Here is a 27,603-nt window from a genome sequence, read left to right as displayed (position 1 = left end):
CAGGCTGCAGAAGTGGTCGTAGCCTGAAGTATGTTATCCTGTAACAGCTTGTCACATGCTCAGTTGATCACACAGAAGAAAAGTGAAAGAGGCCCACCAGCATCTCCAGCTCCTCTTGGTCAGAGCACAGAGATCTGTGGCAGTGTGAGAAACTGCATGCTAGGGCCACATCCTTTAAAAAAGATGGCCTGCTCCTGTGGCCATGGTGGGAGTACATGAACACGGGCAGGCTGGATGAAGGGAGAGCAGAAGCTGGGAGATGGAGACAATATTAAGAATCTGGAAGGAATCCAAGAAGATATTGTCAAGAAAGACTGGGTTAGAGAACAGTTACTCAAACAGTATCACAATGACCAATGGAAATTGCTGAGTTGGTCTTAATAGAAACCATGAGGAATTGTTAGAAAACACCAAGGAGTGAGTAGAGAATCTGCAAATGTTTTCTTTTTTTAAAACTTTTTTTTTTTTTTTAATCCTAAAATGAATTTATAAAGCCTCATCTCCAAAGAGTTCCTTAGAGCAATAATAAAGTACCTAAGTACTGAATAGAGACTTGTAGTATACTTCAAATCAGACACAAAATGGGAAGACTAAAACATACAGAAATACATGTTCAGATTACAGATCCACCAACAGGCGTACGCTTCTGCTATTAGGACAATACATATTCTGCTTGGAAGTGGTGTGTTTTAAACTGATACACAGAAAAATGGAACAACATATGCAAATGCTGGAACTAGCTTCAGTAACTGACTTGGAGTCAATGGGACAGGTGGGTTTCTGTTGCTCCTGGAACACATCTCTGTGGTTTCCTTTGGTTGCTGCTTGAAGAGACATTTTCCAACTCAGCTTTTCTTGACAGCTTTGATAGCAGTCTTTTCCCATAGCTCTGAGTGGCAACCAGGCCACATCTCTTGGCTCTGGGAGGCTTGACTAATCTGGTGGTTCCCTTGCTTTCTTTACCTCCCTGCTGCGGAGCACACAAGAGCACAGGCTGCCAAGCCTAATGAGTCAAGCAGCAGTGCCCTGGTGCACAGCTTCCCTTGCCCAGCTTCCCTGCCCTCTGAGACATCCTTGCCTCTTCTGGAAATAAACTGAGGAAGAACAGTTAATTTTAATTCCCAAAGTCAATGTCAGGGGTGAACTGTTGGTGTTGCAAGTGAAAACAGGGTTTCTGTGCAAGCGCCACACAAACATGTTACATGCCATCCAGCTCACCACTTTGCCCACTGGAATAGACAGTCATTTTTTCCATACGAATGTAAACCCAGGAAATTTAGGTGATTGCACAGTACAATTCAAAGCTCATCTAGAGTGGTGAGAATGGGGGTATTAGCCCCAGGAAGAAGCAAAGCCACCAGCTCCTGGCAGCATGGTCACAGTGTCTTGTCCTTACCCAAGGTGGTGTCTGGGTTTGGTTGTTACCTTCCCAGTCCTGGGGAAGCAGCAGAAAGGGGGACAGATGGCAGTGGTGGGTACAGGAACATGCTTGTTTGGGAGAAGGTTTCTTGCACAGGTTTTTAGGAAGACCTAGTGCCTAGAAATAGGCAAGTTGCTTGCATGTACAAAGCAGAACGGTGGGTGTCTGAACAGAAAGGAAGTAATTTTCATGAGCTGGAGCATTTCTCAGAGGAGAGGTTTGAAGCAGGAACTTGACAGCCACTGCCACATGCAGCGTGGCTGACTTACCTGTGCACAACACCAACATACTGACAGATGGTAATAATTGGTCAACATAGCTATTTCTTTCTGATAACTACTTATTCTCAGCCAGTAACAATATTTATTTAAGATTCTTACGAATTATTTTGATTTTTAAACTATACTAGGAATGTCATTTCTGACGCAGAAAAGCTAGCCTGCATCCAGATTCAGTGGGCAGCCATTACATTCTTGATCCAAGAAAGAAAGCTAGGAATTTGGACAAAACCAGTAGGCTTTGATGGCTGGCTACAGTCTAGTCCCCAAGAGGTGACTCCATATTGGACAAATCTGTCTTTATTTTGGCAGACCAGAGGTCCTCCAACTTCAGCCTAAGGACAAGAAGAGAGAATAAGGTAAGTCCCCTAGTGATGACACTAGACATGCAAACAACAAAACATTGGCAGGAATAAGACTGTGGTAACTGAAGCATTGTGGTAACTCTGAAATATAGCTGAGGTGAGGACTGTAGAGAGAGGGAGAGTATTTTCTTCTACCTTTTGTACACAAAAATTTTTGGGAAAAAGCTTTTCCCAAGCACACAGGCCATGTCTTTGGTCTGAAGAAGAAAGACCCAAGTACCAGTCATGGATATAGGAATATCCTCAGATCTTTGTGAGGCCAATTACACAGCAAAAGGAAGTCTCTCAATTTTCCACATCCTCCGACCTAATTAATTCCAGACAAAATGATTATAATTATAATGTTATTTCTTAAAATCCAGGCATAGTAGGATATGAATACCTTGTCCAGTAATTTATGTGCCTATCAGTGAATGCACCATCCATACTCTCAGAGATGGCATTTGTACTAGCACTGAATACCTGCTCACACAGACTACCATTTTCTTTCTGTCACCAAGTAGTCAACAGATTTTTATTGAAGAATATCCGACATGATATCCTCTATTAAGAAAATCATATTTTAAAAGTATTTTCATATGCTTGTGAAAATTAGAAAACCAGAAGCACTTCGAGCATTAGCAATCAGGGGATTAAATAAAAATGTGGTACAACACCAGGTGGACACCTGAAGCATTCACTAGTTTTCTGTCTCTGCCTAGGAACAAAGGAAAGTGCAGGTAGTATATCACTGTCTTTATTTGTGCTGGGATGGGATATTCACAGTCTTGGGCTACTACCAGTAGGACATGTCAGGATGCCTTTTGGGGAGGAAGGAGAAATTACCCTATGCAATTTCCCAGCTACTCTGGTTGACAGTGTGAAGGAAGAAAAAATGCTCTGTATACCTCAGGACTTATGCCTCATGCAGAGGCCTTGAAACACGGAAGCTATTTCTGAGCCTTGAAAACAAAAACTGCCGTTTGATGTGCTCACACTCAAAGCTAGATTATTCTTACCTCGCAGTAACGTACGCTTCGAAAAGTAAATCCACCGCAAAATTCATGATTATTGATACTCCCATGTAAAAAGTCAGGGCGATGGCACATTCTGTTTTCAAGCACAGGGAATTCAATGTCTTTTAATGTCTTGCCTGCATTAGTACCTTTGTGAAGAACAAGAAAATGCACCTGTAAATGGTAGCCTAGGCACTGTCATGCCTGAGTAACAAAAGGACTGGGATCTGTCCCCAGCTCTACTATAGATGCTGAGGTCCTGAAGTACCTTGATAAATCTTTTAAATTTTATGTAATTGGATCATGCCTGCTCTCAATAAGCAGTGATTATTCTTCTTTGCAGAGAGTTTCAAAATACATAAAAACAGATGCTTCGTATGCAGAAACATTGTGCCTATTGTAGGCTTTCATTATTTCATGCTTATTTCAAAGGGAAAAGGCCTGGATTTACTTTGCATTGTTTTGAATTCTTTCAAGCCTAAAGATAGCGTTTTAAAGATAAGCAAAGTTTTTTGAAACTAAGGTTGAATTTTCCCAAAGCAGAGTATATTTAGATGTGGGTCTCTAGCTCTGCTCCCCCTTTCAGAAAGTAGCTGCATGACATGGCAGGATCCTCTCCTACGGTTTAAGAACAACAATAGTCTGTTGATTTTCCCACCCTAATGCACTACCAGAAAAAATCTAGCCTGTACCATTTTCTTGTGGCTGTGATCACAAGAACATGGCAAGCAGCTGCCACCGTGTGGCAAGCTAAACAAAAGCAACAACAAAAAGCACACCAGAGAAAAGTGTTTCTTGATAATGCTGATGATAATGCTGCTTGATAATGCTGCAGCAAAAGCGAGTGGAAAATGGCTGGTTATTCTCAACCCTTGAGCACAGGTAGAGTGAGAGATGGGCAGCAGGAGTCCACATAGCTCATTTTTTAACTCTAGACTCTGAAACAAATTCAGGTGGAGATTTTACTGACATTAAAAACCTTCAGCTTGAATTCCTTTGCCTGTGTAGTTGGGTCTGAGTAAGCTCTAACTGAACAGAGCCACAGTTCCAGGGATGCTCTCTTGTTTCAGGAATAAGGCCTTAAGGCTTGTGCTTGCTTGTATATCCTACCTGTCTGGAGTGAACATACAGAAGACTCTGCAGACAGTAATGTTTAAACCAAAGGAAGGCAAGCACAAACTTCATTCATATGTTTAAAAAACTTATATCGTAATATCAAAGTTAAAGTCAAGGATATTACTTGACTATTGTCCTTATTTGTGCAAATACAGCATATGTGTAAGCTGAAGAAAGACACACAAAAAAAAAAAAAAAAAAAAAAAGAGAGAGAGAGAAAAATTTACCTCTGTTTTCTCTTGTTTAATGAATTCAGTTAATGAGTTAATGTGAGTGATGGGGGGGAGGGGGGGGAGAAGGAGGAGGAGGTGAGATCGAGGTCTGAGAGAAAGAAATAGGACAAATAATGTTGCCCAGTGACTTCTGACTTAGTTAAATCTTAAACAAAATTAATTTTTCCAGGCTCCCAAAGTACATATATTTTGGAATTTGGATTCAAAAACCCTCCTAAGTTTTCAGCCTCACTGAATATGCTTTACCTCTTGTTTTTCCAAAGGCAGTTAGAAAACATACTGAGTTTCTTTCCACCATAAGACTTGTTTCAGGCAAACAAACTGGTTTTACATGGTCACCAATTCTTACAGGACTGTAAAACAAACAAAGAAAAAAGAAAGATACTTATAAAAATGATCATCTACTTGTTCAGTCTTCTTATTCAGTAGGCTGTGCCAGGAAGTGGGTAGATGGGTAGATGGGGAAAGATGGACAAGATGACAGCATCTTAAAGTTACCTACCAGCAGGTTACCTATCAGCAACCAAAAGTCTCTGAGATGTGTTTGTGGGCACAGCCACAATGTGAGTGTGTTTGCAGCATAGTGCTAACAAGCTGATATCTGATTACCCAGGTAGCGTAATAGGAACATGTACAAGCCCAAGCACAGCCTTAGCACCCCTTGCAGGTGGGGTAAGCCTGACTTCTCTTAGATCCTCCCTGACTCAGAGGATATTTCTAGAGACTTTATAAGAGGAAGGAAGGTTCAGTATAGCAAAGCTGTGTCTGAAGAAGATATTAAATGAGATGTACCACTGTCAGGAACCATCCCTGCAAAGGTTGGTCTTGCTTTTTAAAGAGAGCAAAAGGATCTGAGTAAACTCCAAATGTTGGGTCAGAGTAAAATAAACCTCTCTTTATATGGGCTCTTTTCAGGCCCAGAATGATTTTCAAAGTATGTGACATGATAGCCAACAAGATCTCCAATGTCCAGTTAAAGGAACTAATAAATCCCCCGTTCCTAATTAGGCTGTGCAAGGGCCATGAGCCCCATGAAGATACAGGAGAATGGAAGACTAAATGGAACTGATTCTGACCCATTTGATAGTAAAAGTTTCTTCAAAACAATGATCTGAATGAAACAGTCCAGAAGGGTAGGAGATGCTAACCATCTCCTTTGCTAAAGCTACAGATATGCCAATGCATTACCACCATTTTGAACTCTATCCTCCAGATCTCTGAAGTTCAAGATGGGAATTTCTAACCTCCACTCTCTCATAGTTCCATTAAATTAATCCTGCATAATTCCTTATTCTTTTAGGAATGAAATTCAGTTCTGTAGTTTCCAAAAATTGTTCATTCACTTCTCAATAAAGCCCATTTTTGTCAAAAAAAAAAATAATCCTGAAAATTGGTAGGCAAGATAGGCAAGAGGAGAATAAAGTGAGAAAGCTCAGCTTGGTGGCTTCTCCCCCAGTTTTCTATCACTCTTTCTCCAGTACCTTTATCTTCAAGGTTGTATTTAACAACTCAGGTGTGATTCCACTGTAGGTATGGTCTGTATGATTTGGAAATAATGAGGCCCACAAAGAAAGGTGAAAAAAAAAATATGAAGGGAGGATTTAATGCAGTTGAAAATAAGCAAAGTTGATCCAAAGTCAGAAATTGATGGATCTGTGTCCATATCCATATCTGCTATTTATGGCATCTCACATGCAGAATGTGTTCAGATGGTGAGTGCTGCTGATCTAAAACTGACTGCAGTGCTGTAGCATGCATGTATCTACCATGCAAATGTGCACAGAGCACACAATGGAAGAGGAAATGGATGAACTAGTTAGAAGCAATGGCAAGAGAAAAACAGGTGGAGCACAAGTTTCTTATTCTCACCTGAAATTAGTGGAATTTTCATTAATCAAGCACCTGAGAACTTAAGTTTGAAATTTAGTGGAAATGTTCTAAATTCATTAAAATTAAAAATGTTATGGTGAATGTTTTAAAGAGAAATTCTTGGGTCAAACACAAGCTTTTTATTCTCTTTAATCTATGTGTGGTGAGCATAAGAACAAGAAGAAAACTAATGACTAAGAAAAAAAAAAATTGCAGGAGAATTCCAAAAGAAAACTAATAGTGTTGGAATAACAGCACAGATTTGAGCAGACTGTTCAGACACATAAGCGAGACACAAAAGAGGGCTTCAGGAAATTGCAATTATGCACAGGGATTTTCACTGTATCACAAGTTGGGTCTGGTTTTACAGAGTTTTTGGCCACATCTGGTGCTCATGAAACATGCGTATGACCTGGCCTGCAGCACTGTCAAGGAAACTGGACCTTTCCACTTGCTCCATAAAGAAGCTGTGGTGCTTCTTGGCCAAAACTTCAGCTGGTGCTCACAGCCCTCATGGCTGAGCAGAAAAAGCCTCGAAGCCACAACTTTGCTTTGGTTTACCTCCACACTCCCTGTTTCAGTGGAGACACCACTTAGCAGGTGGTGAGTGGAATCCCCCATGGCAATCCCTCCCATCCTAAACTGGGGTTGTCTTTCCTAAACTGTGTGTGTAGCTCACACAGGCTCACACGGGGGGGGGGTCTTTCAGGAGGACAGATGCTCAGTATTTGCCCTTGAATAGGTGTGTAAGCTAATACTCAAAGGGACTCTCACACTCACACAAATCTAGGCTAAGGTAACTCACGACTTCAGAATAAAGATGTAGAAAAGTGAGGAAAACTCGGATTGAAATGGCACCTGTGCAGCTTTAGCAGGGCAATGTCAGCTCCGCCTGGTTCTTTTAATAATTTCTGAACACTTCGTATTTGAAGGGATGGTGCTGGTGCGTTTAGATTCTGTATCCCAAGAAAGACCATATAGGAAGAGGGATCTGTTGACCTGGAAGAAATGACAGTAGCAACGTTATAGACCCATGCATAGAATCAGGAATGTCACTCATAAAATTTGCTCATTTCCCAAGAGAACTGCAATAAACAAGATGGCTAGGCTGCTGTTTGTAACTATGGACGTCCACATTTACTCTTGGGGAGGAGAAAAATTAGATTTTTTTGACAGTTTGATTATTATAGTAATGAAAAATCCCATGAGCTGTAAACAATGTGGCACCTTCTTGCAGTGTTCTTAACTGCTGAAGCCCTGAGGGTCAGCTGCTAGCCACAATTTTTCTAAGTACAATTAGCACCATCACAGCTGCCATTCAGCATGCTTTGGGGTGAGAGATACAGCAGATGGAGGAGGTAACCTCTGTTGTGCTCTGCATCTATTTGACTGAGACAGAAGCAGCAGACAAATCTACCTGCTGGCAAGAAAAGACAGGAAGTAAGGCGTAGGTTGGGAGGCTGTAGCAAGCAGCTGGAAATTTCTTGACACAAGCCCTGGTTCTGCTCTAACCAGCCTCAAAGGGAAACACTTACTTCTTTTTGCATCACCAAAAGAATGATGGGAGCAGTTGAACTACAGCTTTTAAGAGTAGTAAAAAGAAAAGGAAACAAAACAAGGACCCTGCATACTGTAGGGCAAAAACCAAAATGACCATACTACAGTGCTTGCAATGACATTAACTGTGCTATCAGGTAACTTACTACTTTGGATATGGCTTTGCTATTCTATAAACTTCTCATGTCTCAGTAGAGTGTATTGCCTTTATCAGTCATCAGTGTTATTAAGGCTTTAACTTATTAAGTGATTCCCCAAGACACACAGTTGCTCACTTCAGACATTAGAGATGCTCCTTGCCTGCTTTAACATGCAGAGACTGTGCAGATGTTGCACAGGCCAAGGAACCGCCCTCCAAGGTCAGTAAAGTGCCTTTGCAGGTACATCTTGCACCTCTGTTGATTTTCTCATCAAGCTGTAAGGAATGCTTGTCACTCATTCTAGTGGATACTCACTCTTGCAAGCACTGAGCTGCAGTAAGGACCCACTGTGGATGTATCAGAGTGCCAGAACAATGGTGTGTGTTGGTGCTAGAAAAGAGAAGATAATAATCACATTAATGTAAGAGTGCACGGTCAATTCTCTACCACCTGTGCTGTGCCCAATGGGAAACACTAGCTACTAGCAAACAAGCAATAATCCCCATATTGAAATCTTTTAACACTCAGAGATTGTCACCTACCAATCGCAAGAGAAGTCAAATACAGATTTTCAAAGGACAAACTTTATCTGCATCAAAACATGACAGATATAAACAGAAATTTGATACCCAGGTGACACTTTTGCTACAATGATCCAGTTTAGAGGTATACTTTAGAGGCTAGAGGTGTGCTTTCAGGAATTTAATAAAAGTAATTGCATTTCCTAAAAATTTCACTTGTGATGTAATGCGTTTGTCCTGATAAGCAATTAAAAAAAGGCTACATCCTGCTTATCTGTGGGGATGTCTTGGACTAGTTATTTACTAAGTCTTACTATGGACTTTCAACTTCTCTTGGGCTATTATTTTTTTATGGTGATTGTCAACAATTCTATACAAATTTTCATTAGCCTTCTTCATATCCTGTTCAGCCACTCCGCAGCTGTGGAAATGCTATGCATAAATCTTTTTTTTTCTTTTTTAATACAGAGAGACAGTGATCTTCACAGGACTTCTAGCACAACTAGTGTAGTCACAACAGCAATTTACATTTGAACATTCTTGGGCCCATTGCAGAATGCCAATAACTGTCATTATCCTCAGTGGGAATTATTACTTCCCCATTTCAGTAAATCAAACCATATTCAAGGTCTGCGGTTCAAATTTGCTCTCTAGAGATTAGGGAGAAAGTGGAGAGTTTGGGACTAATGACTTAATAGTAACTACCTGTCAACATTATGACACACACACACACACAAACAAAACAAAACAAAACAAAACAAAACAAAACAAAACAAAACAAAACAAAACAAACAAACAAACAAACAAACAAACAAAAAGTTAATTTTAAATGTAAAGTTATTTTATGTAGAAACCAAGTCCAGTCTCCAGAAACATATGCATTGTTTCATACCAGTCCCTTCCTGATACCTGTTTCTTGTGAAACCCTGGTGTTTACTAGTGGTGATACAGTCTGGAATATCAATACCTTGACCTGAGACTGACATGCCAAGGCCAAGACCCTGGAGATGCATCACACATGCCATATTGCTCACAGATTCTCCCACTTCTCATTGGAAATTTTCCACAGTCATGATCAGAAGAAGCTACAGCATTGAGAAAAAAAAAAAAAAGCTACAATGAAAGGTTTTAATGCACATCTGTAATGCTATTCACAGTGCAATCTGATGAAAGAGAAAGAGATAAAGCATTTTTATATCTTCTTTAGGCTTTCACTGTTTATGTTCTTTAATAGGAACTAAGAATAAGGAAACAACCAGACCCTTAGACGACATTATGTTATCATTACCTGGAGCATTTTAACCTGGAGCTAATACATCACCTTCGACATAAGACATTAATTTACCTGGCAAAAATTGTCAGCTAAGTACTTGGATGTCGTCAGATAACATAGGTAAAACTACAGTGAGCCCTCCCCCAAAATGAAAATTTGGGGTGGAAATTGAAGGGAAAGGGAGTTAAAGAAAGTAAGTTTATTGCCCAGATCAATTCAATATAATAAGAATTTCTAAAATATTCAAAACATTACAGGCTACACCTTGATCAAAGAGCAAAGCAAGTGAGATGCCTCTAGCAGGTGCACCACATAGCGCTCCCAGTACTTTACAATTGTTATTGGCATCCATTGCCAGGACACCAGAGAAGCTAAAACATCTTTTTCTGCTGAATTTTCAACAAACAGTACATCCACTCAGTATAACAATTACTATCCCAGAAGAGAATGAATGAAGGAAACCTGCATAAATATCCAGGACCAAATTCACTAACTTCCCAAAAGAAAGGCGACATGTCAAGGGACAAATTATTTTAACATCCAGATCAGAATACAAATGATGTCAGTAAATGATAAAAAATTAATCTCTAGTACTCCCAACTAACAGATAATTAATTCGTTTTAGCAGGTTCTCAAGGCATTAGTCCTGCCACAAAGTGCTTGGAAAGCACACTCCTTGACATGCATGTCAAGGAAATCCTCTCCTGTGTTTGATCACTCCAGGGAAGGAGTGCCTCTTTCCACAGCTTCACTGGATATCTCAAATTCATCTAGCAACTCTGAGTGCTTAGCCTCACTGATAATAAAGAGCATATGAATTGTTATCTATGAAGTCTTATTGATGATTTTTGGCACCACGCTATCTAAACTGGCTGAATATTACAGGTTTTGTCAAAATGCCATACAGATCTAAATTCAAATCTAAAGCTACTGCCTACTAGAGTTGTTTGCTGCTGGACTGAAAACTTTTTGTAACTATCATGATAGGTTGTAGAATGGGAAAACAGAGAAGTCTTTAAGGATAATTACAGCAGCGCGGGATTTCACAGTACTCCCATTTTTTTTCTGGGTCTGTTGTGAAGCACCAAAGACCATTTACATCTCCATCAGGATTCCTGCAATACTGTAATAATTACAAAAACAAAGAATGAAGACTCCAAATGTTAGCCACAGAATAAAGAAGTTTATGGATGCATGCTTTCTAAAAAGTGTTAATCAAAATTTTTGAATCATTTCCCCCAACCATTTCTTCATTAGGTGTTATGTGCTTTCTGTTGCCACTAAACACAAAATTCTAATTTTTGTTATCTCAAAACCAATAGTAAAATTATATAAATATGACAAAGCTACTATAATTTTCTTCATCCACCAAGAGTTCAGCCTAGATTTAATGCTTTTTAAGGTCTTCTGAGAAGTAAAGTTTGTAGAAGTAAAGTTTGATGTGGGATGATTAAGCGCTTTGCACTAAAACACCTATTGTTGGCTTAATCCTTCTACTGAAGTCAGTGACAGCAAATTAGGTCAGCCCTGAGAGTATGCCAGAAACCTGCTCAGTTGGTGACAAACAGCAAAATGCATTGCTCTGGTGCTTGCAGAAATAAGAAAAGCCCTGCATCATTTTTTTCTGCATTGTTTGCATGTCATCATCAACCTTATGCTGTGCTTGAAATAACAACATCCTAGGTAATGTTAAATGCATCATTCCCTCTCCAGCACTGCTGTAGGTCTAGGATATCAACATGATGACTTCCAGGTACACTTAGCTTGGTCTATAGAGACTCAATATGAAGTGTTTACTGAGGGGTCATGGAGAAAGGAGACAACGTTCAATGACATCAGGTGAATTAGCAACTGTTTACATTTTTATCCAGGCCTGCTCTTGGATGAGTCAGAGGAGTGAAGTATTTGTGGCTATGAGGGCTCTGAGAACTCCACTCTTGACAAGTCCTGCCATTTCCAGTTTTTGCGACTGTGCCGCGATAGTCTTTACCATTGCCATTAATGCAGTCTGTGGAAAAAAAAATAATAAAAATAAAAATAAATGATTGTTACCTGTTGAATCTATATTTGGTGGTGGTAAGCAGAACTAAGTCAGATTAAGTACTTTCAGGATTTACACGCTCTTTACTGTCTATAGTGGAAAGACAAAAATGTACCCTGGGATGTGATCTCTTAGTTTGTCAAGACGGATGTCTTCCTGGACATACAGAGTAATTGAACTGCAAAAAAAAATCAAGGAACTTCAGGCTAAATATTTTCTGTAACATACTGCAAATATCTGAAAAGACTCCAAGATCCTTGCTAACCTAGGATCAGTAAACACCTTTCAAGAGAAAAGCATGTTTAAGGGTCATCAGGCCATTATACTGAGAGAGCGGTTGTTGTTTCCAAGGGCATCACTTCAGCTACTTTTTCCTGTTGCATGTGAGTAAGAGTACATTGCCATTTAGGAGTGAATTTTTTATCTAACCCCGCCAAATTCCCTTGCAAAATAAATATTCAATGGAAAGCTCTACCAAACATTCTGAAAAGTCACACTGCTTTGACCAAGAGGTCATATTAATTAAGGAAGTATTAATGAAAGACAGGGCAAAAGCCTTCCTCTGTTGGTGTACACATTTTCAATAACATGGTTGCCTATGAACAATACAGCAAGATAAGGACAACATCCTAAAAACATAAAGCACAGCACAAGCAAAATTCTCTTAACAACATTTACTGTTATTTTATTTCAATAGCACACAACAACAGAAATTGTTGTCTATTTTCTTCTCAGTCCCCTAAATGAAAAAGATATCCCACAGAAAGTACTGTAAAATGATACAGGCTACAGGATATAATCTGACAGCAGTATGGTTCTGAAATCTGGAGGAGGGATATAACGCGTATGTTCTAGTACTACTCAAGAATAACTCTGAAAGATATTGCTATTTGTGGTGACAGGAGGTGACAGCTATAGCCATCTGTTACCAGACGTGGTGGGTGTAGTCAGGACAACACTTTGTTCCTTCCGGTCATTTGGTGTGGCGTCTTCTGTATGATCATCACATCTCCTGAGATTGCAGTACTCCCAGATCTTGTTGGGGTCTGTGGTGAAACACCACGGGCGGTCATCACCGTCTGGGTTCCTACAATAGTTCTCCCTCAAATCCCTGTGAAAATAGGTACAAATATTCATTCTGCATAAGACAGAAAGTAATCATGGGAATATCTTGCCAAAAAGAATATGTACTATGCAGAGATATATACATGTATTAATTCTTTTACTATTGCCAGGTACCGTATTACCATCAAAAACATTAATGGCTGTGATACAACCGGAGAGTTATATTTCCCATGTACATCAGAGTCATGAATATATTTATACATAAAGAAATGTAATTCAACCACAAATTTAAATTCTGGCTGCAATATGTCAAAGTACTGAGTAGTTAAATAAATGCTTGATATGACAATAAATTTATTTCAAAGCAATATGTATGAGCATACACAATTGTGTGAATGTGCAAATTAGCAATAAATATGCTGGAAGGTTATATATATATTTTTTAATGCCAGAGGGTTCTTTCTTATATGAAGAAGCATGGAAATTAAATACTCATGCAAATTATTATTAACTTTTTTATTTATTTCAAAAACAAACAAACAAACAAACAAAAAACAAACAAACAAAAAACAAAAACAAAACAAAAAAAAAGACACAAACCCCACAACACTTAATTCAGCAGGAATACTCCCATGACTGAACTTGCTGGGGCAGGGGGGAATTAGAGTATTTTTCTCCAACAATTTGCAGAGTTGTGGTATTTCCCCATCTTGAAAAAAGTTGAAATACTTTTTTTTGTTTGTTTTCAGATATGCCAGAATACACAAGTTCCACATTTTCACAGCTAAATTTCATTTTTTAAAAATGTCTGTGAAAAAATGTGCCTTCTCTGAGTATATTTCAATATGTTGTTATTTTTATGACAAAAAAAGACTGAAAAATTCCAAATAAAATTATTTAGGGTGACATTATTTAAAAAAAAAAGGCAAAAAAATAGAAAAATACTAAAGATCCTGCCCATACTTGTAATCCACCAAGCAGTGATGGATGTCATAGCAATAGTCTTGTTGCTTTTGTATGCTTATTGACAACTGGCACATTAGTAATTATGGCTAGATCTCTAAGTTGTTACTTAATCCAGTATTTTTACTCTGAATAAGAAAGTAAATAAATCAACGGCAAAAATTCTCTAAATGAAATTCTGGATGCCCAGTTACAACCACAAAGAACATCTAAAATGATAGTTCTAATCATAATGCACTTGTCTGTGTAGTTTGCAACACAAATGCTGTGTTTTCCCCAGATGAAACAAGTAGAAAGGCCCCCATGAACATCTCAAATTCTTAACAAAAGGCATTCAGTAGATACCAAACTCTGATTACAGGCCTCCCAGATTTGGTTATACCAGCTCAGGTTTATGAATAAAGGGTTACAGTGGTATTTTACTAAGAATTTAAATTACAGGTAAACACAGCTTTTATAAATGAGACTAACAGAAAATGTTTCTGTATCTTGGTAAAATGATAGTGAAAGAAATTCTCTTTTATATGTACATTCCCTATTAGTTTTTAATAGCATAAATGTGCAAAGATAGCAAAAATTTCAGCAATGATCACTGTCAGAGCAAAAAAAAAAAAAAAAAAAAAGTTAAAAAAAGTGAGATACATACGCGTTTGGGAATTTTTTCAGGATCTTTTCAAGATTGTGTGGGGACTTGGAGTTCCAGGCTTGGCATTTCCTTCCTGATTCAGTGACGGAAGTTGTGCCACGATAACTTAGGCCTTTGCCTCGATAGCACTCCTCCACCTGGGGAATCTGTGCTGGCACATCTGCAGCAAACAGCAGAAACCTGTCCCTTGCATCATGGCTTTATCTTCATATTGAACAGGCACAAGAAAAATCAAACAGACAAGAAAACAGAAGGGATTGACTCATTCATACAGAGGGCTTCCAGTGAGAACATCTTGGCCAGTGTGAAAAACGGAAGGGCATTTCCAAAGTTATTTAGAGATTTCACAGATTACCCTTATATGTCAGATGCTGGCTGGTGGAAAGTGCATTCCTCAGTTTCATTTTGGCATTTGTGGAAATGTTTGAGTTGAAAATGAAAAATCCTCAAAGGTTAGAGATGTTAGCTATTTTGTCTCAAATAATTCAAAAATATAGATGATGTTAAACTCCTATTCTTCTATTACTCTTTTGATTGCACTAACACTTTCTTGTTATTTTCTGTGCTTGAATGGATGGATGTTTCAGATGAGATTTTTTAATATTTTTGGACTTTGGAATCTACTGTCCTCTCTTCCATGGTTACTTTCCAAAGATAGGACTTCCTTTTATTTAGCACTTTTAAAAATCTCTTTAAAGCTCTTTTTCATTCTTCAGTGAACTTCCTAGAAATGCCCTACCTTTGGGGGAAAAAATAAAAGGAATAAAAAATATATTTATATTTTTTGATACTGTAATTCTTCTGCTGGGTCAGCTGATGACTTACGGCCTTCACTGCACTTACTAACCATTGAAAGTCCAAAATCTGACAGGTTTTCCAACATGCCAAGCAAAGCAACTGCATAAACAACAGTGAAAAAGTGACCGAAAAAGATTTGCCAGGAGAAACAAGAACTGAAATTACAATGAGAAACAAGAAGTGTTTCACAGCTCTGAAGTCTTTATCTCAAGTACACTCCAGTTACTCATACCAGCGCTCCCTTGCTCTGTCCCATCACAACGGGGAATTGAACAGTATTCCCACCGAACACTGCTGTTGCTAGTGTAGCACCAAGGCCTCTTCTCTCCATCAGGGTTTCTGCAGTAGTTTTCCTCTAAGCCCCTGAAACAGTAACACTGGCTTTAAATTACTCATGGAAATCAAGAAGGGTTATGTGCAAGACTTAACAATTACTGCATGCAGAACTCAACTCAGAGGTTATATTTATTCTTACAGATTTGTTGCCTCATGTACCATTATTCTGGGCTAGCCAACAGCCTTTGAATTTCCCGTTTAAATGTTGATGTTATATGAAGAACTTTTACAATGGTTACACTTTCTGCTCTTGTTTTTTAGCCAATATAGGGCAGTAAAAGCTGATATTGAAGTCTTCGGTGTACCTGACCCTTACTACAAAAACCAGGCAAGTCTGGATGTCACTTGTTTCTCTCTGCTCTCAGCAGCTTTCTGCAGTGATGATGGACAGGATTTCACATGCCCAGGGAAACTTGAAGAATCCATTTCATAACCCACTGGATCCAAATACAGAGCTAAAAGCCTGGTCATTCCCAGCTACCCCTGCCTATTGGCAATGCTCTATAGACCCATCTCCTCTGACCTAGGAGCATTTTGGGCCTTGGAGCAATGCTCCTCAGGAGAGTAATACACTGAAAGTGTGTTAAAGCACAAAGTCAATATAAAAGCACACTGTTAATATAAAAGCAGTAAATACCCATATCTGTGCAATGGGATGAGGAGAAGTGCAAGTACAGGTGAGACAAGTACATGAGATCAAAGCTGTTGGTTAAAAATAAAAAAGGAACGTAGGAAAAAAAAAAAAAAAGAAAAGAAAAGAAGAAAGAAAAAAAAAAAAAAAGCAAGACCTGAACAGCAATATGAAAGGTGACAAAAGGAGAGAAAATATCATCATAACTCAGAAAACCTGTGCTCCTGTTGCCTATTCATCTTGTTCGCTAAGGGCTAACTATGTTCTTGGGTATTCATTAAAATGAGGAGTCTCAGCATACTTGCAGGGATATCTGTCAGGAATCCAGCCATGTTTGTGAGGAAACTGCATGTTCCAGTGCTGGCAAACATTTCCCGATTCTGTGATAGCTATCCTGCCTCGATAGTCTTCTCCATGCCCTGAAATACACTGGGAACTCAAGCCAGAAACTGGTGGGCGCGTAGCTGTAACAGGATTAAAAAAAAAAGAAAAAAGAAAAAAGAAAAAAAACATAGCTAATGAATGCCTTCAAATATATCAAAACACCTTTGATGTCTGTAATGGTGAACGTGTATTTTTTTATTTTAGCAGAGATGACATTGGTGAAAAGCCATGGCAAAGCCGAAATGTATGTTATCACAAGAACTCAGGCTGCCAAATGGGTGTCCTCTGTCTGCCCCTTCACATCAGTCAGTAAATAAGTTTGCTGAGACAAGCCAGATGCTGTGCCTGCAGTCCCTTGAGAGCAGAGCTAGAAAGGCAATAAGCAGTCCTTTATGGTCTTGTAAAGACAAGTGGGATGAAGGGAGCACATTAGTATAATATAATAATTTAGGCTGCACCGATGGGCTGAGGTCAACTGCATGAAGTTCAACAAGGCCAAGTGCCGGGTCCTGCACCTGGGGCGCAATAACCCCAAGCAGAACTACAGACTGGGAGAGGAATGGTTGGAGAGCTGCCAGGCGGAGAAGGACCTGGGAGTGATGGTGGATAGTCAGCTGAATATGAGCCAGCAGTGTGCTCAGGTGGCCAAGAAGGCCAACGGCATCCTGGCTTGTATCAGGAACAGCGTGACCAGCAGGGCGAGGGAGGTGATCATCCCCCTGTACTCAGCTCTGGTGAGGCCGCACCTCGAGTACTGTGTTCAGTTTTGGGCCCCTCGCTACAAGAAGGACATCGAGGTGCTTGAGCGGGTGCAGAGAAGGGCGACGAAGCTGGTGAGGGGTCTGGAGAACAAGTCCTACGAGGAGCGGCTGAGGGAGCTGGGCTTGTTCAGCCTGGAGAAGAGGAGGCTCAGGGGCGACCTTATCGCTCTCTATAGGTACCTCAAGGGAGGCTGTAGCGAGGTGGGGGTTGGCCTGTTCTCCCACGTGCCTGGTGACAGGACGAGGGGGAATGGGCTTAAGTTGAGCCAGGGGAGTTTTAGGTTAGATGTTAGGAAGAACTTCTTCACTGAAAGGGTTGTTAGACATTGGAACAGGCTGCCCAGGGAAGTGGTGGAGTCACCATCCCTGGAAGTCTTCAAAAGACGTTTAGATGTAGAGCTTAGGGATATGGTTTAGTGGAGGGCTGTTAGCGTTAGGTTGGAGGTTGGACTCGATGACCTTGAGGTCTCTTCCAACCTAGAAATTCTGTGATTCTGTGATTCTGTGATTCTGTGATAATATGTATAGGTAGGGTAGAAGGGCAGAAAGGGTAAAGATAAGGGCTAAGAAGAAATGCTGAGAGAAAGCACAACAGTCTTCAGAGGTAAGGCTCCAGTATCAGTGGATTGGGAAAGTGAGGCAGGAGAAAGTGTGAAAGAAAATGAATTTGTCTGGTATGTGGGGAACATCAAAGTAAGACTAATGATCAGAGCCACAGAACCTGCAGAAGCCAAAGAGAAAATGAATTTACAATGCATGCCTATTACATTGTATATGTAATTTTCAGAGCAGACAAATAGGCCTCTAATAGGTCCTATTTAAACTTTATGTTTTAGGCACAAAATGGAGATGCTATAGTATCTTTCACAATCTACTTCATCATGCAGAATTCTATATACTTATTCTTCCATCTATAATTGTTTATGCTGAAGTAAACTAGATCTAGTAAACACATGCTGTTGCTTAGAGCACTGTCAAGAGCAGATGTTAAGAAAGCAAGCTCTAGAGATAGAAATGCAAAGGTGTTTTTTTTTTGTTTGTTTGTTTGTTTGTTTTTTCTTTTCTCAAAGTGCAGTACAGTTCTACTAATGGTAGTGCTAATCTCATTATTCAGTCCTTGGAAAAGTCCAGATCTAGTGTGCTCAACTTAATGCATTAATCTAGCTCAGTGATAAATCAGATTTTCTCCTGAGGTCTGAACTTTTTTCTCAGGATTTATCTCTCACTAAGGAAAAGGCAGTGTTGGCTGTGCTGGCCAAATCCAGGTAAAATATCACAGAATGGCCATGGTGGCTTATGTATTTTCCATGAGTCAGCAATTCAACTGAAAACTACCACCTGAGATTTAAACTGAAAGCTCTGCCTTCTCAGATAAATTGAAAAGTAAGGTGGTTGAAGACAAATTCTGTTTTCCATAACACCTCTGGCATTGTTGCACTTTGTGACACCTCCACTCTCAGTGACCTTACATGATTTTATGCAACAGAAACACAGTGAGTGGTTCTGCTCATTAATGCATAATTTGCCTGATTCACAGGGATTTCCTCAGGATACTCACAGCTGTCATTTCTTGTCTTTCCCCTCCCTGCATAATTTTAATTAGAAGAGCTACCCTGTGGAGTGATCTCAAGAAGTCAGACTCACTGCAACGAGGAATGTTACAATACTCCCAGCGTTTAGTGGGGCTGGTGGTGAAACACCAAGGCCGAAGTTCACCATCAGGATTACGGCAATAATTCATCTTCAGATCCTTCCCTGGAAAGCTGCACATCGAAAATGGAAGACAGGTTTGTGAGTCAGCCTAGCTGTAGCAACTAGGCTGTCTGCAGGCAGGGTTTCCCAGGCACTGTGGAAATGAGTGGGGGCAGTTCAGCAGTGGGTATGACTCACTGTTTCAGTGTATATCCATGCATATGAGGTTCTTGGGCATCCCAACGCTGGCAGTCCAGCCCGGACTCTGTTCTGGAAACATTTCCATGGTAGTCTTCACCATTACACATCATGCACTCCACTGTGGGACCTATACAGAATGAAAACAAAGCAAGGTTTGCACTAGCTCTTGAACTCTGATCCTGATCCACTCATGAAAGACTACATTGAAAGGAAAGCAGAAATAATAAATATTTGCTGTTCTTTTAGAGGCTTTTGCTCCAGGTGATGATGAAAGGAATCCAGAAGACCACGGGTTACACCCTATCCAAGTGAATTAAACTTTAGGGACACGTATATCCCTAAAAGCTTTAGGGATATCTCTATATATCAGGGTGGAGCTTTGCCATGTATCCATGTGTACTGGTAGCAGCAGGGGTTCAATATGTAACACAGCACTTGGGTCAATCTTTACTGTTGTTAAAATAAAAAAAAAATATTAGGGTTAAGCGTAGAACAAAACCAGCAAATTATTATAATTGTTAATTTCTTCTATATTTATAAATTTTGTTGAAACTGGAGCCAGTTATGAAAACAACCTTTGTGTTGATGAATTTTTACATTCCAGCTTGATCTAAATTCACATTTGAAACCAATTGGCAAGAATAAAGTAGGAGTAAATTGCAGGAATAATATTACCTACTTGAAAGCCCCTTCCCTGAAAAATAAACATACCTTCTGCAGCTTCTGCAGTCTGCATGACCTGTCCCTCACACTCTGGGATGTTGCAGTAATCAAACCTGATCGCAGGATCTGTTGTATAACACCAGGGTCCATTTACATCGTCATCAGGATTTCTACAGTAGTTTTCCTCCAACCCTGCACTGGGGTATTTTTCAGGTGTAATACTGCAACAGTATTAAAATTACATTTTAATTCAATCCAGTCAGAAGAGCAGAAGGGAAATGCCCAGCTTTCTCAGCTATCTTTGGGCTCTATTGATTTGTAGCAAAAATGAGAGAAACAGATTCCCTGTTCTAACACGTAAATGAAATCTGAACACCATGCTGTAATTACCGTTACTAGTAGACTCTTCCTAGACCCCAGCTGCCACTAATGAACGATCTTGTAAGAACTATGCCAATCTCAAAGGTAAATTATTGTCTTTAATACTTGCATCCAGCTGATCAGTCAGCTAATTGCATCCTGAGGCTTTCTGATGTATTTTTCCTAAGGCTACTGCTTTAAAAGTGGAATATTTCTAGAATCTATTGACCAAATGCAAGTGGACTCAAACTTTCAGAGACTTTGAAGCAAGTGACCCTATGGTTTTACCAATAGCAGTCCTCCAAGAAAAGACTAAAAGGTTTTAAACAACAGACCTAGATAAGTGCTTCCAAGTTTCATTAGAATGAAGGCTAGCAGGGGAGTCATAAAGCTGGACAGACACCACTGCTCATTTTACCACTGCTCATTTTTTTTTTCACACCTCATACAAAAGAGAGAAATTCTAGCCCCACAGTCACAAATAGCAAAATTTTCATCATGAATTGGTGGAAGCAGCATTTCACCTCCTTAGGAGCCCCAGCACATAGACATAGCTCCTCTAGCTGACAATGCAGCCTTTCATTATCCAGACCATTGCAGTTCTCTGACAGTAGAATGAAAAGTAACAAGAGAGATGAAGACAAAATTGTGTCTTAAAAAAATCACCTGACATTTGGCTTTAATAACATGCTATAAAGTCATTTATATACATGAAGAAGCTTGGAAAAGATTCAGAACAACATGAAGACAAATATAAAAAAGGCCATACTTTGGATCGTGGGGTGTTTTTTCCGTCCACTTCTGGCATGGAATACCTCTCCAAGTTTTGGCTTCTGTTCCTCTGTAGTCCTTCCCAATTCCTCTTTTACATTGTAGAAGGTAAACTGAAATGGAATTGGCTTTGTTAATTCAGTGGTGTTATAGCATTGCATCTCTTGAATCTGAGAGTTTGCAGATTTAACTCTGAAGTTAATCAGATTAGATTTACCCATGTTTTGAACAGTTTAGATTTACCCATGTTTTGAATCTCTTGTTCATGCAAACACAGAGATGTGATTCCATAAGATATTTTAAAATTAATAGTTAGAAATGACTGAGCAACTAGAGAGGAAAATTCTTGAAGAATGTTATGAAGCTAATAAAATCACATCAGGAAAGCAGATATAACAAGTTACTATATATATATATTGTGTATGAAATACATATTTATATTGTCATATTACTGAGATAAGAAAGAAGGTCTTTCACCATCACCTGGGGATTAACAGAAATGTATCGTTCATAAGGCCATTCACAGTATGGGTATCATGCAACCATCCCTTCAGGACAGATCATTTTTTAGTTATCTGAATATGTTTGTCACAGAAGTGACACCTTTGATTCCTCTTAGACTCAGACCTCAGATGCTTTCTGGTGGGATTCCTTGAAAGGGAGAATGCAAAGACCATTGGTGATGCTTTTATTAACAGATACTGAAATATCTCCAGTCATTGGGAGTGACCCTAATTTCCCCTTTCCTGTAATTTGTTTGCACATGGAGGATGCCCTAAATCCCCAAATAAAAAATAAAGATGATAGAGCAATAATATGAGACCAACCTAATAGGATAAACTGAGCCTTGCTCAGGCACCTTGCTATGGTTATTGCCATCACAGTGTGTGATTGGGTGTGCAAATGATGGAATCATAGAAATTCCAAGGTGGAAGGGACCCACAATAATCATTCAGTCCAGCTTCTGGCTCCACACAGGACCACCTAAAAATAAAACTATGTCCGAGAGTGTTGTCCAAATGCTTCTCAAACTCCAGCAGGCTTGGTTCTATGACCACTGCTCTGGGGTGCCTGACCATCCTCTCAGTGGAGAGCCTTTTCCTAATATTTAATATGAACGTCCCCTGATGCAACTTCACGACATTCCTGTGGGTCCATGAGAGATCTTTTCTTCTCCCTGGAAGGGAGAAGAGATCAGTGCCTTCCCCTTCACTCCCCTTCCTGAGGAATCTGTCAGCTGTAGTGAAATCATCCCTTGACCTTCTAAGTTGAACAAACCAAATGACCTCAGCTGCTCCTCACACATCTTGCATCATTTGTGCTGCATGTCTTACCAACAATGCCTCTTGTGAGAACTGCTGCCTGGTTGTCTGGTTACCCCTGGAATGCCCAGGGGTCTTGTCACTGCCACTTCAACTCTGATACTCCAGTAGCAGGTCCCAGCATGACTATCTGTGGTTAATAGTCTTGCCCATGGGCTTTCTGATGTTGCCAGGTACCTCTTACATTGTGTTAACCTATCTAAATAAAAAGCCTGGGCACGTCTAGATGACACCTGAAGAGAGGAAGTGGAGGTTCTGCATAGCTGTATCAGGAACGAAGAACAAGCAAGTAACTTCCTGGCTCATATGGCACATGGAGACTACCACACACTGAGGCTTTGGTATACGAACCCTCTGAAACAAAATGTTCAGTAATAAGCCTTCTTTCTGCTTAACCCCCAATATCTCTCCTACTTTCCTGTCCCATATAGGAGATTGCTCTGATGGTCTATAACTGCTGAAAGTCCACTTTCCTGAAAAGAGTGATGGGACCAAGAGCCAAACTATATGTCAAGACAAAATTAAGGTTCCAGTGGGGAAGCTGCTCCATAAAGAGAGGGAAATCCCTAACCAGGTTGTTAAGGAATATTTCAGTGCCTAATTAATCTAATAAAAAAGTCATGTTCTAAATTGATAAAAAAGTCAGTTCTTAAACTCTGAGAGGAAAATTAGGATCAAAGAAAAGACTCTCAGAGGCATGCATGCAAAGAAATCTGACTTAATATAATGTAGTAAGCATAGTCCACAAAAGCCTATTTTGTGTATTGTGGATTGTTGCTGCTCTTAACAAGGAGGTTGTAATCAGAAGAGGATTCCTCATAAAGACAGAGTTTTGCTATTAACAACGAGAAGATAAAACTGGAACTATGAGACACATGTTCATGGAGTTTCTTTTGTGACTATGGACAATCCAGAATATGGTCTACATACAGAATGAAATTTTCTGTGGCGGAGTAAAATGTGACTGCATAATATTGTGTGGCCTAGCACAGCCAGACAAACTGTTGGGCTCACAGAGGGATGAATCTTTTGGTTTTAAGATAGTTGTTTTATGAAAATCTTTTGCATCCAATCTCAAGGAAAATAAACTCTGTCAAGAAGGACTCCAGAGCAGCTGTTACAAACTTCGAGGTCTGAATTAAGCACAGGTGTGATTGTAAAGTCAACATGAGCCTAAGGGAGTGGCAGTCACAAAAAGTGCTGGAGATTGCTTCCTTCAAGCAGAAGAAATTCCATCTTATTTTAGCTGAAAGGAGTTTTACAGAGGCAGTTACCTAGTGCTGAGGAGTCATGATGGGTACAGAAAATATTTCTGAGACTTCAGAACAGACTTACTGTCTTTATTTGCAAATTCAAGTTCAGCCTGGGTGATGTCAGCTATGATAATTAGGTTGCTTCTGAAAGCTGAATCTCACTTTTACAATACTCATAATCAGTCTTATGAGAAATATCTCTATTTTGAGGTGGATCAGGACCATTACAGGTAGAATATCATGCCATTTGGATTATCCAGATACTTCAAAAAGATGGTGGCAGTGATTTTCAGAAGACTACAGAAGTCAGCATATGAAGATAAGCCTATGAATCAGAGCTACTTGGGTTTGTCTTCAAAGATAAGGAGGCAGAAAAGATAAATATATCAGGCTATTCTATGGTGACATCACCTGATAAGGTGTTTTTTAATTTTTATTCCATTATGACGATATCAGATGTGCACAGACACACTGGACTCATAAGGAAATTCAAGAGATATGCACAAAAGCCAAGAGCGACATCTCAAATCTTTCACTGCCTTCTGTGTCTCCTTTGTGGTTCTTCATGACTGAGACCAGGATGTTTGAAGGGAACTGCAGCTGAGACAGAGCTGCCTACAGTATCTGCTGCACTGGGTGCCAACAGAAAATAGGATATACCTGATAGATAAAGTATTTCAGTCAAACAATTCTCAACTGAATTATTACACAAAAATTAGGCAGGTGGGTACACAGATAATCCCATAGCCTTGAAATTTTGTATTACTAAGGACTCCGTTAGCTTAATGAAGCAGAGGACTTTAAATACTTAGTGGGAAGAAAAAGGCATTATTTTTGCTTTGGGATATGTTTATTCTGCAGGGTCTCAGTAACATATGACTAAAGGAGATTGGACTGAGTCCAGTCCAAGTCAAATGTAAGAATCCTTGATGCTGTATGGGAAATTTTCTGGCAGATTCAACCCAGTTCATAAGGGGTGCAAGGTGAGTGCAAGCCCACCTCACTGAAACTATCACTGCCTGCAACTGCTTGCTCCAGCACTGAATCAGAGAATGCAAGGATGCAGTTAAAACAGGCTTAATATGTAAATGTATAGTGTTATATAACATACTTACTTCTCTTCTCATAGAGAACTGAATCTGTGCTGCTGAATATCAGTGTTGTTTTGGTATTTTCAGCCAGTGTTAAACACTGTAGCTTTTTCCTGGTGAATAGGAAGGCCCTGTTGAAATTGAGAACACAGAACATAGGAAACAATATTTTTAATTTGTTTCCAATTGTGCAATTGCTAATTCATTTTCTAGAAATTATTATTTTAACAGCACTTTATTATATCCACTTACGTCTTTCAGAGACTGTATTCAGTACCTGAGACACCAAGGGACAGTGACATTTTCTGCTGCTCTGAAGTGTCTGACTTTTTCAGGATGCAAGGCTATGTGAATAAGTTACTGTGTGGGAAGCTAGCTACTGGGTTGGCAAAACATTACCAATGGCATTCTAGCTGCACAGGTTAGTGCCTTTCCCTGCAACGAAATGAAAACATCTCACTGTTCCTTTGTGAAACAAGGCAGCATTCAGCTATAGAGGCATAAACAGCTCTCCAGTTAGCATTGGATAGGAGAGGGAAATTGGGCATTTACTACAGAAAGACTGATGCAATGTAAATGCACCCTTTATTTGACCTTGTAATTTATGAGTGGAGAAAAGCCACAAGCCAAATGCACAGGCATGGGCAATGCTGCTATAGGCAGAGCTGCAGTACCTGGCTCCTAACTTTGTCCTGGGTCACCAAGGGGTGCAGATGGTGCCATCGGCTCTTCAGGCAGCTCCTGTTGCCTGGACAGTCACCTGCCCTGACCTATGGAGGAAAAAATGTGGCTTTCCAGGAGTGGCTTCCCATGACCTGACACCCGTGTGACAGCACCTTGTGTTCCCCAGGCACTCTGGACTTGTTTTATACAAATGTGTTCATGTAAATCTCATACTGAAGTTCTCATCCTGGTTTCTGAGTAGCATGTTATTGAGTTGGATGTGTAGAGCAAAAAGGCTGAAGAAGACTCAGTATTATTGTATTACAATGTTTCTTGGCAAAAATATGCCCCACTTCACTATAAGTGTTGAAATTAAAAATGAAATGAAATGAAATTAAAATAAAATAAAATAAAATAAAATAAAATAAAATAAAATAAAATAAAATAAAATAAATAAATACTCATTTGCCTCTTCCAAATCATCTCTTTCCAACTGCATGTCCCAGTAATTCACCTTCTTAGCTTTTGTGTGTGTGTGTTTGTTGTTGTTGGCTTTTTTTTTGGTTTTGTTTTGTTTTGTTTTGTAGTGCTTTCCATCCAAATTTGAGTGTGAATGCTTACTTCTGAACAACAGGAGGAACATATCACTGATCAACTAGTCATTCACAAAGGTATAGCTTTAAGATTCAACAGAAATTACCTGCAATTAAAATTTCTTTCAGCTTCACATTTCTCTGCACATTCTATTTCATTATTTGTCTCATAAAACTGCTTATTTCTTGTAAGGATCCAAACACCATCCGTTCTTAAATAGTCATCCAGTACATCTCCTTTCACTACAAGGGATGAAAAAGAACCAGGCATTAAAAATGAGAATGCTGCAGTTAAGATCTGTGACTTCAAGTCCCCTCTTCCACGTAGCATTGACAGGTGAGGTCCTTATTTATTTTGCGTGATTCTGGGTGAAAGGCCATAAACTCTGAGGAAATTTCTGTTCCTGTTCTATTCTGTTCCTGTGTTCCAGTCACAAACACAGCTGCATGGAACACATCATAGGAAAACAAACAAACAAACAAACAAACAAAAAAACAGCAGAAGGAAGACACAGAAATGAAGCTCTGAATGGAGTTATGTATGGGTTTGAAACTGAGAAAAAGAAATGTGAAAAAACAGAGTAACAAGGAGCAGAGAGAGGGACCACTCAGAGAACCTTGGGAAGAGGTATTGATATTAAAGTTTTGGAGAAGCATGAATTGGGATGATGTGAGCTTATGTCCTCCTATATGGAACCCACAATCACTACAGTTGAGCTGGTCACCAAGTAGCTGCTTGTCCTCAGCTGTCTTGCCCTGGAGCAAGAAATCTCAATCATAAGATGACTGCATGGCCTTTTACAATGGCCACCATGTTTTTTGTTGCAATGGCTCAACTAGTCTTAATAACGAATTTGTAAGGCTGCATCTGTGTTGCAACAAAGTAATCCAAGGCTGTAAATTAGTAAATCAATTAGTATGATTATATTGGAAAGCCACATATGCATAAGATGTGTAGAAATACATGCTTATAGATTTAATAATTAACTCTAAAAGGTTTATGCTCATAAAGAAGTTTGCCACGCAATCTTTTTTTTTTTTTTTTTTTTTTTTTTTTTTTTTTTTATGTCTGTAAAGATTCTATGTTTCTATTCCTAATCTTAACAGCAATTTATTTCCATATCCAGCATTAGGCTACAGAGTTATGTCAGAGATGCGATTTAAATATTTCATTTTTCAAGATCAGTTATAGACACAGGAAATTCATAAGTGTTTTCTCTGAGGAACCCCAGCCCCTGCATCAGCAAAGGGGCTTTTCCCCACTTACATCCATTTTCTCCTTACGTTGATATTTAGTACAGCATTCTCACAGGCCATTTGTTCCCATGCACACACCAAGGCTGTTACTCTTCTCATGTCTCTAACAAACACACCAGAGCAACCGCAGCTCTTGCTTTGTTCAACAACAATTCTTGCTGGCCAGCAAGCCCCAAACCCACCCTCATCCAGGTAAGTGTTGATACATGGGTTTTGGGACCCATATTCACAACATGGAGCTTGAAAGCATTTGGCCCCCATCTCCCCCTTGCAAGTGGAAGGCAAAGGACTCTTACCCGAGCTGAGCACAAGAAGAAAGAGCAAGGCAGCTTTGCTAATTCCCAT

At 39.6% G+C, this 27,603-nt stretch overlaps 1 protein-coding gene across 1 annotated transcript; it reads right to left on the bottom strand.

The window, feature by feature from the left end:
• Positions 1-1,871: 1,871 nt before the first annotated feature.
• On the bottom strand, positions 1,872-27,603 carry LOC311207798 (plasminogen-like; the record flags this gene model as incomplete). Its single annotated transcript, XM_084284096.1, has 19 exons — positions 1,872-2,033; positions 3,062-3,207; positions 4,654-4,760; positions 7,135-7,275; positions 8,289-8,363; positions 9,462-9,579; positions 10,797-10,890; positions 11,627-11,775; positions 12,738-12,919; positions 14,483-14,642; positions 15,513-15,643; positions 16,549-16,711; positions 19,037-19,155; positions 19,283-19,412; positions 19,997-20,169; positions 21,078-21,192; positions 24,770-24,876; positions 26,109-26,244; positions 27,555-27,603. 19 exons carry the CDS (start codon positions 27,601-27,603, stop codon positions 1,872-1,874), a joined length of 2,457 nt encoding a protein of 818 aa, XP_084140222.1.

Source organism: Netta rufina, assembly GCF_964035555.1.
Source record: "Netta rufina genome assembly, chromosome: 3".
Classification (NCBI taxonomy): domain Eukaryota; kingdom Metazoa; phylum Chordata; class Aves; order Anseriformes; family Anatidae; genus Netta; species Netta rufina.
The sequence above is the reverse complement of the archived record's forward strand: the minus strand, read 5'-3'. Positions and strand labels throughout refer to the sequence as shown.